The sequence below is a fragment of the Hippichthys cyanospilos genome, chromosome 9 (assembly GCF_059441005.1).
Source record: "Hippichthys cyanospilos isolate Australia breed blue-spotted pipefish chromosome 9, RoL_Hcya_1.0, whole genome shotgun sequence".
Taxonomy (NCBI): Eukaryota; Metazoa; Chordata; class Actinopteri; order Syngnathiformes; family Syngnathidae; genus Hippichthys; species Hippichthys cyanospilos.
Window position 1 is genome coordinate 1875617 of NC_142377.1, and position 16884 is coordinate 1892500.

At 38.2% G+C, this 16884-nt stretch overlaps 1 protein-coding gene across 18 annotated transcripts in view; it reads left to right on the forward strand.

The window, feature by feature from the left end:
- The window catches only part of cadpsa (Ca2+-dependent activator protein for secretion a), a 212713-nt gene that overhangs the window by 136010 nt on the left and 59819 nt on the right, over positions 1 to 16884 (forward strand). For 6 of the 18 annotated variants that reach the window (XM_088424131.1, XM_088424133.1, XM_088424136.1 and 3 more), the window contains 8 exons: positions 2617 to 2758; positions 5862 to 5996; positions 8721 to 8876; positions 10584 to 10731; positions 11053 to 11067; positions 11842 to 11916; positions 13579 to 13662; positions 15487 to 15519. In XM_088424131.1, the coding sequence (XP_088280257.1) occupies positions 2617 to 2758; positions 5862 to 5996; positions 8721 to 8876; positions 10584 to 10731; positions 11053 to 11067; positions 11842 to 11916; positions 13579 to 13662; positions 15487 to 15519 (788 nt within the window). Of the gene's footprint in view, positions 1 to 2616; positions 2759 to 5861; positions 5997 to 8720; positions 8877 to 10583; positions 10732 to 10968; positions 11068 to 11841; positions 11917 to 13578; positions 13663 to 15486; positions 15520 to 16884 lie in introns of those variants that run through there. The other 12 variants (XM_088424142.1, XM_088424145.1, XM_088424146.1 and 9 more) reach the window with 7 other exon arrangements.

A 16884-nucleotide genomic window follows, 5' to 3' on the forward strand; every position in this document is an offset into this window, starting at 1 on the left:
GATATGCTGTTGGTCTTATAAGGTCACAGTCACAGTGTCAGTCACGGTCTCAGTCACGGAGATGCAGATATGCTATTGGCGGGCGTCACGTCAATCACAGAAATGCCGATATGCTTTTGGCCGAACGCCTTCATTTAGCTTGATGGCACAGCTGGTCGGTGTGTTGTTAAGACTTTGCAAATTTTATCTGTTAGACATGGCTTCTAAAATTGCATGTGGCGGTAAAGGAAGAAGTAAGAGGATGATGACAATAGAAACGAAGCAGGAGATAGTAAAAAAATACAAAGGAGGCGCATGCATAATTAACACAGTTAACACACAAATGCATGTACTTAGCTAATTTCACGCAATAGCATACATACCTGCAGCAGCATGGATACATACAATACTGAGAAAAAGTTTTTGCCTTCATCCTAATTTCTGTTTGTTTTTTGCATTTTTATCAAAGGTTTTATTTTGTCAAAACAACGTTGATATAACACTGATATCAAGGATATTTCCCTACAAGGATATGTAAACACACTTTCTAAATGTTTTATTCATCGGGGGGGGGGGGGTGGGGGTAATTACCCCCATTGCTAAATCACAGAGCAACTGTGACTAACCACTGTTTTGGGAGAACTGAGTTTGACAGGCCAGGCCCAACCCTGATTGACACCACTTTTGTTGAATCAAGAAACCACCTAAACAGAATCTGTTAGACAAGTGAAATAGGCTACAAAATCCCTAGAACAAACACATCATGCCACAATCCAAAGAAATTCCAGAAAAAAAGGGATTGATCGAAATCTATCTAGAAAAGGTTAACCCATTTCCAAGAATGTGTTCGTTCTGGCAGAACCACTACAATTTGGTGGGGTCACCATCTGAAAATGCTATACATAGAACACAGTTAATTCTTTTTTTTTAATGTTTTTTTTTTTTTTAATTTTTAGGTTTATTGTGCTAATTTAATCAAAAACAATGGTCATTTGATACTTCTTTTCTTGAAGAAAAAATGTTTGCAGACTGCATTTGAGCTTTCCTGATGAAAAGTTCGTCATATGCCATTTTCTGAAGCAAGGTGTGTCTTCTTGGCATTAGCTTGTATCTATTTGATCCAGAACGATCAATACGTCTGAGGGTGAACAACGTGCATAGTGTAAATGAACTATGAATTGTGAAGATACCAAACTTTAACTTCGCTTGCTGCAGTCCGTTGCTGCAATCAATATAATGAACTGCATTTTCGCTTCAATGAGTTGGGTGCTAATTGACGCAGGTAAATGTTTTCTTTATTTTCTTTTTGTCAAATTAGAGTCAACGAGAATACACATTGTAATCCATGCCTTTGCTGTAACCAAGTTAATAGCAAATCTTATTTCGTCACGCCTCAAATGGATCCAACTTTGTATCAGGTGCCCATTTAAAAAGCATTTGACAGCATTATGGATCACTAATGACTCTTGATTTGCAAGTTATTCAAAAAATTATGAAGACGTCACACACACCGAACACACGCCAAACAATCACTACAGTTCAACTGGAGAGATTTGTTGCCCACTTGCATATTCTGCATATTCTACCCGAACCCATGGTACCTCTGTATCAAAATGAAGACATCTTTTCCACAGTAGGTCATCTGGTACCCCTCAGCACTGTGCATTTATGTGCAGTAAATAGCCCCAGTTCCAGATAGGCGCCAAAATCAGGTTGCCATTCAAGGAGTTAATGAGGACCAAAGCAGTAGTGTTTGGGGTCGAGGCAAGCCCTGCAATCATACTCCTGGTCACAACACATCCAAGTGGACAACAGCTCGTGAAGTGGCTAATTGGGAGAGTGGCTGTCACGGAACACAACAAACATTGCACCTACTGTGTATCACTGACCTTGACTGCAATGCCAACACACACAAACACATACATGCTCAGAGGGGGAGAGAAAAACAAAGAGGGAGAGGAAAAGCAAGCACGCTGCATGGAGCCGTGAGCCATCACTTTAGCAGACACTGGCCTCTATTTTATCTCCTGTGGTCTTTGTCAGTGTTGCCTTTTTACCAGTTGGAAGCTGGCAGAGACAGGAGGAAGTGTGTGTGATTTGTTCCGATTTAGAAATACCCTGACAACTCAAATCTGGATTGGACTCTTACAATTTATACTGTGTCACACCTGTGACACCAAGACATGCAAAAGTGATGTCATCTTGTTTTTTTTAAGTTTCTAAAATGAATTTGATTTAGAATTTTTATTTAGAGTTTTAGAATATACTATATTTACAATTTCCCTGCAATTGGCTGGCAAGCAGTTCAGGGTGTCCCCCGCCTACTACCAGCTGAGATAGGCGCCAGCAAGCCTGCGACCCCTGTGGGAATAAGCGGCTTTAGAAAATGGATGGATGGATGGATCTATAGATGTTAAAAGATCCAGTTTTACTGGACTGGCAATGAATACATTTATTCATTCACTTGCATTGACAGCTATATAAATCAAATATCCATTTGAACAGGACTTGCAGCGAATGAGGTAATGTACACTAAAATATTCACTATCTTGTCAACTATCTTGGCCGACTAACCCATCATGCTGATTAAATATGCATTAACATTCACAATTGTTCTTCATGTTTTTCTCTAAACAGATAACCTCTGCAATGGGAAATTCCACAAACACCTACAAGACCTGTATGCCCCCCTGGTGGTGCGCTATGTGGACCTGATGGAGTCTTCCATTGCTCAGTCCATTCACAAAGGCTTTGAAAGGGAATCTTGGGAACCTGTCAAGTAAGAAGACATTATTGAGACAAGACATACATATATCATTAGCACTTTCTAATCCACTGCAGTATGTAGGCCTCTTCTTCATAATGCAAGCATTTAGATCAGGGGTGGACAACTCTGGTTCAAGAGGGCAGCTATCCTGCCCCCGTTATCAGGCTTCTGCAGAGCTTGCTGGTGAGCTGATTATGTGTGTGATGTTAATGAGAGACATCAAAAACATGCAGGTTTGCGGCTCCCTAGGAATTTGGTTACCTACATTATTTAAGTTATTCGCACTTTGCTGCCAGTGAATTCCTGCATGCCTTACAATTTCATCTACTCATCTAGTATTTTCGTCTTGGGCCGTTCTTGTCTACCTGTGTCCAGTTAAGAACTATGCTGGTCCATGTGTTGTTGTCTCTACTGGCAATGTGACTTGCCCATTTTAATGTCTAGCTTTTTATTCTTTCAACTATGTCCACTATCTTCGTTTGCTGCCTGCATTTCTTCTTGTTGTGTATGCTGATCTTAACATTTCTTGTTTCATGCTTATTTGGGTGATGCCAAGTCTTTTAATTATTTTATCATTGCTCGCCCATGTTCCGCAGCCATAAGCGAGAGCAGGAAGAATATATGTTTTGCTTTAAATACATAGGAAGGCCACTTTTAAATGTTATGTTTCGACTGTTTTCTTTAGTGGCAAACCAGTAGAACATGACTTTTGCTTTATTTCTCATCTTCACAGCTGACCTTTGGCTTTCGTTGTCTAATTTCTTTATAACATTAACATCGTCAGCAAAGCAAAGATGGCCAAAATAAGACCCATTAATTTTAACTTTGTTCATGTCCCAATTGAATTTAGTGAAGATTTCTTTCTAGCACTCTGCAAACACTTTAGGAGAAAATGTGTCGCCTTGCCTTATGCCGTTTGAATTTCTTCATCACTGATGCTTATCGATCCCGTTGTGATATATTCTTAGTATGTCTATGTAAGCATCAGTCACTCCTTGTTTTTCAAACGCACCATAAATTGATGAAGTACTGACTGATTCAAAAGCCTATTTATAGTCTATAAATGTCAGGCATATAAACAACTGGTATTTGTTGTGGTGTTCAGTTATGCGCTGTACCTTTTGTATGTGTTCCATTGTATTGTACCCGTGTCAGAATCCAGCTTGTTACCTTGGCTGAGATGCATCAAGCATGTGGCAGATTTGCTTGTCGATAATTTTCAAGAAAACTTTGCATATAACGGCCAATATGCTGATGGGACAGTACTTCCCCAAATCTGTTACGTCTCCCGATTTATGAAGTAAAATATAATTCACATTATTTGTACTAGACATGTGCGACCGAGTGATATCCAGGCAATGAAAGATAATCACAATCGAAGGTATTGAACTACCTGAAGGCAGCATAGTAAATGTACAGAGCAGCTAAAAAAAAAACTTGAAATTCCACAGACAAATAGCTCAAATAGCTCAGAGGAATACCACGGCCAAGTGGTTAGGCAGATCCTAAATAGTTAGTTGGCAAGAATAAGATTCAGGCAATTAACACCATTGCTTTGCCAATAATCAGATGCCTTGCTGGCATAATTCCCTGGCTATTGGAAGAGCAAGCCACTGATATCAATTCAAGAAAACTCCTCCCAATGCACAAAAGGCTCCACCCCAAGTCCAGCATTTTGAGGCTGTACTCAAAGCGGAATGAGGGTGTGTGTGGACGAGTGAGTGTCCAGGGCACTATTCAGAGGAAACACCAGGCCAAAATAGAAACAAAATGCAAAAAGTTCAAATTGTCAACTTAAATCCTCTGCATAATGATTTGGAGCAAAATATATATTGATGCTTCCAGCTTTCTTTTCTGTTCCATCATGTGTGAGTTTTGTTTTGAAAGTGGACAAGGCCCAAACCTGGCCTTTGAATCTTTGACCTCACTACTGTCCTTCAGGATAAACATACTTTCCTTCAGATACACTCATAAGTGGGTAAGGAATTATAGCTGCAGAAGGGGATATTGACTCCCGGTTTCTAAGGGTTTTTCCACTACGACATGTATTTTGCCTTCCTAATTAATGGGATCGTCAACCTCACATACATGCAGTTCTGCCGATGTAAAGTCCCATGCTTGGAGTACACAGTAATCCCTCGTTTATTACGGGGGTTACTTTCCAAAAATAGCATGCGCAAAGTGAAATCTGTGAAGTAGCCAGCTTTTTTTTTTTTAATTATTTTACAATGCAATACTAAACTATAGAATAAAACCAAAAATCAAAACCCGTTTTAAAGCCCCAAATTTGTTTAAAACAATCATTTTAATTTCGTAATACAAAGTTGAAAACATTGTCACTCGCATAGTTCACAGTCCCAGCTATGCCTCTTCTTCCTGTACCTGCAAATTTTATGAGTAGTTGTTTGAGCTCTTTCTTTTTCTGAGTAAGAAGATTTTTATAAACGCATATGCCTGGACATTGAATTAAAGTGAAGCCTCTTATATCATAACAATACACTTGAAATTTCAATTCATTACAAAAGAAATCTAGGTAGAAGTCAGATTTCCATAGCTGTGCATTTCTCCGTTGCTCTCGGTAGGCACACAGACATGTGCGTTTCCTCTCGGCATGCCTACGAGTCACGTGATTGGCTCACCGAGATCAAGCTGTCAATGAATGTGCTTACTAGCATGCTTGTGTGTGTGCTGAGTGAGCACACATGGGCACAGGAGAGGTACAGGAGAGACGAAAGCAAGCTTTTGGATCCTCTTGCATTTTGTAATAAATTGACAAGTGAAAAACCAATACAGTACAGCGTCAATATTTACTTCGAGACAACAGTAAAGCCCCTGAGCCAATCAGGATTCACAGCACAATGCGCTGTAAAAAATATCCACACTGTAAAAAACCCATGAAACAGTGATTCCGTGAAAGATGAACCGCAATACAGCGAGGGATTCCTGTATATCAAATAATTTGATATCTAATATTTTTGGCTAATTTATTTAAAAAATGGTGTGATCTCTAAATAGGTAACCTCCATATTAGGTACCTTCCATAATCTCATGGGTGTAGTTTTTGCAGTTCAAGTCAGTATATGTCTTTTCTGTTTTACATTGTTTTTCTCTGCAGGAGTATAGCTAGAACTCTGCCAAATGTCAATCTTCAAATCCGTAAAGTACCAAATATGACAGTGTCAAGTGTTAACTTTTCACAAATGTCCAGCTTTTCTCCACCCAACTGGATGACTTCGAATGATGACTCAGAGTGTGTACTACTTGCTTCCTTGAGACAGAGACATGCACGCACAATTCTTGGCATAAACGTGGCATCTAAATGAAACAAAGCACCAGATTGGCACAGCATATCGCAGAGCATTCACTTTCTCTTTATTACAGATGCAATATTATAGTTAAACTATAATGTGGTACCACAACCAGTAAGTGCAGGATGGTGCAAAAAATTAATTATTATAATAGCGGCCTTTCCTGTTGTGTGTGTGGTATGTCCTTTTTTTTCAGTGTGTTTTCTTTTTCTCTGCATCAGTTCTTTAAATGTTACATTCGTGAACAAGCCTAACTCGTGTATTGTACATTGGATATAGAGTATACACCTCCGTGTTAAAATACCTTGAATAAAAAATGGTACCACGATGAATCATATCATGATGAATCAGGAAACTAAATACGAGACAAAAATCAACATCTGGAAAAGACACTGACATAAGGGAACAGGTTGACAAGGGCAGGTAGACACAAACAAACTTAACGACGCAAACTATTAAGGGGACCAGAAAACACTAAGTAAGAACATGACCAAACCCAACCAACACAACCCCAAAACATGAAAGACACAAGGAACAAGAAAATCAAGTAAATTTAACAAAAAAATAACACAAACCCAGAACTTCCAATCCCCCAAGGAACAGATAAAAGAATTACTCTAACCCTAAACCTTGTAACCCCCCTAACACAAAGAAAATGCCCAAGACGGGGCAGGTGGAAGGGGTTGGACAAAGCTTATTCAACAGGTTCAGGAAGGTGGGCTTCCTGGGTGCCAGATGAGATATGCTCGCCAGATCCAGTCAAGTGGTCATTTCAGACGCCAGGGAAGAGATTCTCAGCGGTTTAGTCATGTAGGTGTCTCAAACGCCACACAAGTGCAGGCTGCAGCTGCAGGGCAGATGCAGGCAAGTCGCAGATGAAACAGGGTCGGAAGGCGGCTGTTGAACCTGCATCGCTGAAGCTTGGACTGAAGGCAGCCGAAGTCTGGCACCTGTTGGACAGAGGCATGTCATGCGGCATCAGAATTTGGATAGAGGTTGGCCACACGTCTTGCACCACCTGAACCGCAAGTTATGCACTGCTAGAACTCAGATGGAGAGCAGCTGCCAGGCTTGCGCTGCCTTTGCAGGCATTGACGATGGGACGAAGGGTGGCTGCCGCTGGAACAAAGATAGAGGCCTGACAAAGACGAGGAACAGGGACCTAGCACTAACGCAGCACTGGAATGGAAGACTAATGCTGACGAGGCGCAGGGTCTTCCAGCTGCCGAGAGGCAGGAACTGAAGCATATAGTCAGTGCAGCTCTGGGTCCACAACATCCAGTTACCAAGGCAGGGGCATATATGAGGGCTTCCTTTTGATGAACGGGGGAAGGGAGAAGGTAGTGTTGTCTTGACCGCCACCGTATGCATCCTGCTTGGTCCTTTCTTGGTTAAGCCATCTTTGTGAGTTGTGGGCATGGCGGTTGAAGGGGATGTGGAGGCAAAAGCAGGAAGGCAGAATGCGCGCAAAAAAAAAAAAAAATGCTGCAGAATTAAAAACAACACAAAAACAAACAACCAAACACCTGAAATGAACTAACTTCATATAGTAAATGCTCGGATGCAGGAGTCAAAAAGATTACAGTAACATCATTTACAAAGATCGATGGCGTGGTGATGACAACAATGACCCGAACATGAACTGAAAGGAAACGGAAAAACTTAAATGCAATCCTGACGAGACAACGATGAACACTTGAAAAACACACGTGCTGCAGGGAACTGATTTGATGACACAAGGGAACAGATTGACGAGAACAGTTGGGCACATCAAACTAACAGGACACTGACACAAGGGGACCAGAAAACAGAAAACATGAACCAAACCCAACCAACATAAACCAAAGTTTGAAAGGTGCAAGGAAAAACACATGCACTAAAATAAATAAATAAATAAATGAAATGTAACCAACACAAATCGTGAACCTAACTGGTATACACATTTGTTTGTTAGAATAAATAAATTAAAAATAAAAACATAAGATAACATTTGCAATTAGAACAAAGTCAATTTCTTTCAATCCAGGATATAAAAAAAAGATTAAAAAAAAATAATAATAATCCCAAATTTTTTCAAGAGAGTTTATTGCCAAGTGACTGAGAGGTGTATACTGTGCGGCCCGCATTTATGCCTCATCATGGTGTGTAGCATGTGGCTGACATATCTAAATTGTATGTCATCAAAAAGTTAAATATTTCCATGTCCTGTCCAATGTTTTCACCCTATATTGTTATGTCTGTTGTGTGTTTGGGGCAGTTGGACTGGGAACACGTTTTTGTTGTCTCATATAAATTATGATATTGACGTCAGTTTGACCCTGGTAAATTCTGCTTACCTTTGCTTGCCTTTCCTGCATCTGGTTCACATTTTGCCCAAAGACCTGTTCTAGTTTCTGATGACAAATTCAGTGCTCCCATGCATATTAGATACTGTACATTTGTGAATCTTCTAAACTGTTATGGAGAAATAATGATCTCTAATGCATTGTTTCTATGAGTTTAATGTACTTTTTGGGAGTTTGGAAATGCATTTCAGCAATATGTGGGTGCTCTGAATTTAGTCGTTAAAAGGTTTTGTGATGCATTATCACATAAATGACATCCTTGTGACCAAATGATGATACATCAAAACCTAAATGCAAAATTTGTACTTTTTGTGCTTCAAGCAATGGCTCAGGGACATCAGAAGATCTCTTTTGGAAGTTAGATGCTCTGCAGAACTTCATTCGAGATCTCCACTGGCCAGAGGAAGAGTTTGGCAAACACCTGGAAACCAGACTGAAACTGATGTCCAGTGATATGATTGAATCCTGTACAAAAAGGTACAAAGGAATTATACCAGAGTGCATGAAGAGAAGGTTGGAAAAGTTTTACTGCTCTACTGACAACTCACAAGAAACTGACACGTCCCCCAAATGTTTATATCTGCCCATGATAGGCTGTTAATTTGTAGATGTACCAGAAATATGTTTAAATACGTAACTTCTCTTACACACATACCTTGATTTTCCTCCAATAAATATAAATTACTTGTAACTAAGGATGCATATTACACAGTAATTGTGCTCTCAACTTTATGACACAGTTGTTTTTCAACATGCTTGAAAGAAAAACTACAGTCTTATTCTTGTTTTGTTCTTTAAAACCGGTATGGTGCTCTCATTCAGCCCATAATGATTGATATTATTTATCAATCCTTTTATCTAGAAGGTATACATTTTACCTTGAGAGTCTTAACTCTGCGAAAAGCCTTGAGAAGGTCCGTTAAAGAAAGCACTGCACACAGTGAAACACACAAATATGTAAATTGGTTCCTTAGGTCAGTGGCTCTCAACCTTTTTTCAGTGTCATGCCCCCTGTGAAATATGTTTTCAGTCCAGCACCTGAGGAAAGCAGTTTTGGGTTAAAGAAAAAAATTAAAAATAAAACATGCCACAAGTGTCTGATTTATGATCATTTAGAGCCTTTCAAATTTTATTTGTATTGTCCCAAAAACACCCAACAACAACAACATAAAGTATCCTATTTTGTATCATAGAAGAGATCTGTTTATCAAAAAGAAATAACTGAATTATAAATAAATATTTGTCCACAAAATATAATAAATATAAAAAGACAAGTGTCCTCTTTTGGGATTACAATAGAGATCTGCTCACAAAAAAAACAAAACAATTTAATTATTGATAAATATTTGTGTCAGCCCTGTTTTCAAAAGGAGAAAAAAAAATAAAAACTGTCCACCGAAAAATTCTATACAAATGGTGTCCTCTTTTGGGGTTAAATATATTTTGGGGTTAATATATATATATATATATATATATATATATATATATATATATATATATATATATATATATATATATATATATATGTGTGTGTATATATATATATATATATATATATATATATATATATATATATATATATATATATATATATATATCGAGAAAAAGAAGAAAAACAGCTATTCGGTGCTGCAAATTTCACAGACGAGAATATGCAGAAATGATGTTGTGCATTGCGTGAAATAAATCGCTTCCCTGCAACAAAATAAAAGCTTTGCTGCAACATTTAGCTCTTGTAATAAGGCTAAGCCACTCAATAAAGTAATTGAAAGGCTTGCAAATGATGAGTTGTCCGCTCGCACTACCAGTTCTTTTCGGGTCTCAACACAAAAAATTCTATTGCGCCCTGTTCGCAAGTTGCTGTTGAAAGGAATGATTCAAAAAATCGGGGGAATTACATCAAGTTTTTATGTCAAAAAGTGATGATAATTCCAATTTTGAATGGCAGTAAATGATCCCAACATGGGCTAAATTTGTCACCTATAGGGTGTACCTCTTGTCGTCCCATTTGCAAGCATTTAGAAGCGACGGGCCTGACGACGTCTTGCAAGTCGACATGATTTGTCGATTTGTTCAATATTTTAGCCTCCTAGTGTTTATTTTTGTATGCTTGTCCTTTAATATCACGCATCAAAAACATCAAAATTACCCCCAAGGGATTAATATATCGTGTCTTTCCTAAAGAACGCGTACAGCATTCGAGACCAAGCTTCAGAAGAGCAGCCGGGCTACAGACTTCCGAGTGCCACAGTCAGTCTGCACCATGTTTAATGTCATGGTAGATGCCAAAGCTCAGTCTGCCAAGCTCTGTGCCATGAACCTGGATCAAGAGGTAAGAACCCAAATAACATGGGAAGAGTGACGTGCTTTATCCTCTAAGCACGGAGCATTTTTCAAGTGTGGAAGACTTTTAGATTAGATTATGGGAGTTAATAAAAATATGTTTCAATTTAAACACTGACATTTATGTCCAAATAGTATATAATTTTTTCTCTGTAATATTTGCAAAAGTTTTTTTTTCCTTTACCTAATGTCTTTGACATGATAACCATAATTTCACATGTTGCAGTGTCGCCTGGCTGTCACCTACAGCTCTCTGCTTCTCAGATCTTTTTTTTTTTTTTTTTTTTTTGCTCTCTTTGTCTTGTGAAAGTTTGTTAGAGACTGGGTAAGTGTGGCCACAAATTAAATTGTAATCACACCTTCCTTTTCCCAATTGTATAATTAGGCGTCAGTTTTCCCTGTCTGTCTTCCTCCACTTTAATTGTTTGGATTTCATTAGCATATGTGTAGATATTATTGAATATACATGGGTAGAAGTGAGAGATCTCATATTTCGCAGAACCCTCAGACTGATTCCCATTACTAACAGTGAATTCATTATTGCTCAGTCCTTAGATTTTCTGTTGGTGCCACAAGCGCAAACAAAAGGATTCATCATGGTAACACTGACTCTGAGTTTCCATGACAGCAGTTGTTTGGCTGAATGAAAAACTTCTTTGTCAGCCAAATGGTTATGGAGGGGCATAAGGAATGATAATTACGTCAATGTAGTTTATTTACAATCATTACTATTAACAACACAGTTTCAAAATCAGTATCAAGTATCAGCTGTTTGGCAACTGTAGTACGAAGTACAACACTGAAGGACAAAACGAGAATTGGAGGAATGATTGCTTTCTTTATTTGAACTTTGTGACTGTTTGACATAGAACTGGGTCATCAAAGAAAAGAAATTCATTAAAATTTTAAAATGATCATACTGGATAAATTACAACCGGATGGTTGATATTTAGGTTTTTATAAATCAATGGCATCATAGCCATCAATAGATGTAATAGATGTAAATTAATCAGTAAGCTTGCTCCGTTCATCCTGTCTCTCTTGTTTTATTTTTAATTAATTAATTCTTTTTTCTTTTTTTTCTTTTTTTTTTTTGTAGAGACAATACCATTCCCAGATTGACAATCTCATTGAAGAAACAGTGAAGGAAATGACAACCCTGCTGGTAGCAAAGGTAATTTCTCAATTGCTTTATACTGTATGTACTGATTTCAAAGTTCAAAGTTCAAAGTTTGCTTTATTGTCAATTCTACCACATGTGCAAGGACAGGCAGAGAATTGAAATTTCGTTACTCTCTAACCTTAGTGGCAAGTAAAAATGAGCTAAAGAAAAGTAACTATATATAAAAATAGACAACTGTAAAATCTGACAATATCTATGAACAAAACACAAAATAAAAACAGGTGTGCATGGTTGTGCAAAAAGGGATGGTTATATAAAATGACTAGATGACTATTTATAAATGACTGTTATAAGTGACTATAAAGTACCTGTTATAAAGTGCCTATTGTAAAGTGACTGTGAGTAAAGTGACTGTTGCTTATGAAATGGAGTGGGACTGGGAAGTCAGAGTCCAGGTGGAGTGGATGTGAGGAGCGAGGGCAGAGCAGGGAGAGAGTTGAGCATCCTGACAGCCTGGTGGATGAAGCTGTCCCTTAGTCTGCTTGTTCTGGCTCGCAGACTCCGCAGTCTCCTGCCTGATGGCAGCAGGCTGAAGAGGCTGTGTGACGGATGAGTGGAGTCTCTCGCGATGCAGAGGGCTTTGCGGGTGAGGTGAGAGGTGTACAGCTCTCCGAGAGAAGGGAGAGAGGTACCAATGGTCTTTTCAGCGGCTCTCACCATGCGTTGGAGGACTTTCTTACAGGAGCTGGAGCAGGCTCCGTACCACACGGTGATGCCGCTCGTCAGGATGCTCTCAATGGTGCCTCTGTAGAAGGTCCGCATGATGTGGGCCGGGGTCCTGGCTCTTCTCAATTTGCGGAGGAAGTAGAGGCGCTGGTTGGCTTTCTTTGCCAGTGATGCGGTGTTGGTGGTCCAGGAGAGGTCCTCAGTGACATGCATCCCCAGAAACTTGGTGCTGCTCACCCTCTCGACCACAGCACCGTTGATGGTCAGGGGCGCATGCTGAGGGCGTGCTCTCCTGAAGTCCACAACAATCTCTTTCGTCTTCTCTACGTTTAGAGAGAGATTGTTGCGGTCACACCACAGGGCCAGGCGGCTCACCTCGCTCCGATAGATGGTCTCATCGTTTTAAAGTTTTCTGTTTTTTGTCTTGAATCTGACAATGAGCATTTAAATAACGTTACTCAAAGCCTTATCCCACAACACACACCCTCAAAAATGTTAAGAAAAAAACATCTGTATCACTTATAAAGGCATTGTTTTAAATGTGGAAACATGTTATCATAAATAATTACAAAAATCATAACAAAACATATAATAATAATAATAATAATAATAATAATAATAATAATAATAATAATAGTAATTTGCTCCTGCAAGCAATACAATAATAACCACATGTTGCTCTTGCATTATGTTGTAAAATTGCAAAAATATGCAGGGAGAGAGACACAGATGTATAAATTTTGTTAAGTATTTTTTTAATTTAGTGTTGTTTCACTGACACGTGCATTTTGGACAGTGAGGGCACACGCTTGCCCTTCACTATTTTATCCACAGGTAGGCCATGTATGCTTGGGGAGCTTTACTGTTTTTTTTTGTTGTTGTTTTTGTTGAATATCAAGAACATTTGGCTTTCATCTAAATAAATGGGTAATGGGGTATAGTATTATTGCTACTGATTGTGTCCCATTTTGTATTTCTCTGTTTCAGTTTGTGGTTATACTGGAGAGTGTCTTAGCAAAACTATCCAGATATGATGAAGGAACACTGTTTTCTTCTTTCCTTTCTTTCACAGTAAGTTGTTTTTAATATAGAAAAGTGGGAAGAAAGAAAATTTGACTTTCTATTCATGTAATTCAAACATTGATTATTGATATGAGCAAAACAACAAAGTTGCTATCCAACAGCTTTGACACCCAAGGTTCCTCCTTTGCAAATTTGAATTTGTGAAGTAATTAGCAGTGTTACTGATCCTCTGGAAACTAATTCTTACAATCCCAAAGAAGCATGACACCTTAATCTCAGTGGAATAACACCCTCAAATTACCCACAGAGTTACTTAGCAAACAAATGTCACCTAAAGGACGGCCAGTTTTAGTTGGACCAATCTTATCAAATATGCTATTCCTTACAGCAAATGTACTTTTTAAAATCCTAATTAGTTGAGAAGGGCAGCACAGCTTGGTGTTTGAGTATTTTCTCCCCACCCGAAAGTTGTGAATTGGATCCCTAATGCTGGTGACCATGTGGAACTAATTGAGTGTATCCTTGAGCAAGACTTGTACCTTAATTTACTCCCAGTGGACCTAGCAGTGGCCTGTGTGGCAGCACCCACTTTTAATTTATGAAGTAAAGTGAATGGGTGGATTTATGCCTTTGTAAAGCTCTTTTAGTAACCTATGGTGGACAAAACGGGAAAAAAAATATCCATTCCATTTACTAATTGTGTGGAATTTTCCACTCTAAGGAACGACAAATATTTGGGGAAATTGTCATCCAGTCCCAGGTTGCATGAAATATTGGGATCAGTTAACCTTAAGAAAAAAAATACTAATTTAATATAAACCAATTTTTGTATTGTCATGCCCATATAGTAACATTATTTATAGGAACAAACATTAACACCAATGATAACTACCGTATTTCTCCGTGTACAAGTCGCCTTTTCCCCCCTCATTTTCCATCCCCATATTAGGGGGGTCGACTTAACCCACATAACTGAAAACAGACCAATTTTTTTCCACATACCCGTGTTTAAATAACATTAATTTGAATATGAAATAATATGTAATTTACAAGGCCTAAAATGATATATACCTCTAATTCGATATGTTATGCATCCATTTTAGCGTCTGCATTTTCAAATGTACTGTACTTTCGTCAATCGCCTCATTATCTCTTTGTTAACAGCAAGCCTGCGTGGATCATTTTTCCAGTTGACTTTGACCCATTATGAAAAGAAAAATAGGGCTTGATTTGTCTCCTTCAGCCCTTGAATGTGCGTTCAAATCGTTTCATTTTTTAGCATTTGCGTCTACATGCATGCACACTGCCTTGCACTTGTTTTGTTCCCCCACACCCCCATAGTCGCAACAGTATGTTATTCGATATACGATGAAGAAATTAGTCTAAAAGTACCGTCATTTCCTCGTTTTAATGACACACACCAATTAACTGGACAGCCATGATATATGTAACCACTAAAGTCATGTGTAGATTTGTGTTGTGTTTTTGTAATTTTTTATTTTTTATTTTTTCGTAAAAACCAAAGTAAAGTAAAAAAAAAAGGGGGGGGGGGGTCGACTTAAATGTGAGGTCGACTTGTACACAGAAAAAACGGTAATCTTTTTCAAACCCTTTTTCTTTCTTCATTGCTGACTTCATTCGTTAAAGTGTATTGTAAGAATAATTTATTTCGGTGTCTTTGCTTCTTCATTGAGTGGTGTTTTTCTACAAATGTCTAGTGGATGAACCTGACATGTATCTAGCCATTTCTCTGATTTATCAGACTGTATTTTCGTTCCTGAAAGACAACAATAAGCACTCAACTGCAAGTGACGGTCTATTAGTAGTATCAGTAATTCTAATTATCATCCATATTCCTCTCTTTATGACAAGGTGAAAGCTGCCTCAAAATACGTGGACGTACCTGTAAGTAAAAGTTACAGTTCTGTGTTCATTTCTGTGCATACTGTACATGCCAGGTTAATTCTTAGGGATATGTTGAGTGAAGTACCAAAGACATGTTCTGTTGTGCATTATTTCTCTACATTAGAAGCATTTTTAATTTTTTCTCCAAACAATTGATGTATTTATCTGTACTGAAGTCTGTTTGTTTCATTTTGTAAGTAATTTGACCTTTCACAATTTAGTGTAGGCACTAAATATGGTTTAACTCTTCCCGTGCCAAGCATTTTCTCCAAAGGCAACTCCTCTAGCGCCAGCCGATTTCGAGCATGTTGACAAATATTTCAAGGCCAACAGAACATTGTATTGTTTGACTATGCAGACTTGGTGTTGACAGATTGGCTTCCATTTTGTACCTAAAAAAATTAAAGTAAGATTCTTCCTTATTCCTATTTTTTAGTAATCACTGTTTGAAAATCGGTCATTTGAGTGACAAAAGGAGAAAAGTAGTTTTTTTGTGAAAAGATGCATTTTTATGTTAAACAGTGACTTTGACACAAATATTTTTAGGAGCATCTGACCCACCTCAACAGTCCTTCCCTTTGATAAATCATTGAACAAAAACAGTGAAAATGTGATTTTAATGGCAAAATAACAGTTTGTGTATGTATCTAACTACATTACAACAGTGTTCAATTAGCATAATATTAAGGGGAGCGTGACCACAATTGTCATTCATCCAGTCATTAAATGAAAAATGCAGTAAGAAGTAAGAAAAAAAACTAGTATTTTACACGACAAAAATTCTCATCCGTGACACTCAAAGAGTCAAATATGACTGCAAGTACTAACAAATATGACTGCAAGTACTAACCCTAAATGAACAAAACAATATAATGGAGAAAGAAAGGTATTCTCGATGGTGATTGATTTACAAAGTTTAAAATGCGTTTGTTCCATTGTGATACATCGTGTATGTGTTTTTCTTTCTTGTCTTGTTTCTTGTGCAAATATTGAGCAATGCTTGCATTTATACAATTGTAATGCATGGTGTTGTTTGATATAACCTCTTCAGTTTCAAATGCATGTGGCCAGACACTGACTTGCGTAGCATAAATTGTGGGCTCATGTTGTTCAACACATTCCCATTCTGTTGTCAGAATGGCAGTGATAGTGATGCACATTTGGTAGTGTGTGTTTGAGCTCTATTAGCTGCCAACACTTCGGCCGTTGAAACATGACAAATTTCAAATTAATGCCTTGTCAGTAAAAGTGAAGAAGCAGCGCTTATGCTGGCAGGAGTTGCAATTCCCAGTCCAGCATGCTAATTGTGCTCTTAATATACAATTCTAGAATTTCATTGTAGGACACGCTTTACACATGCACATC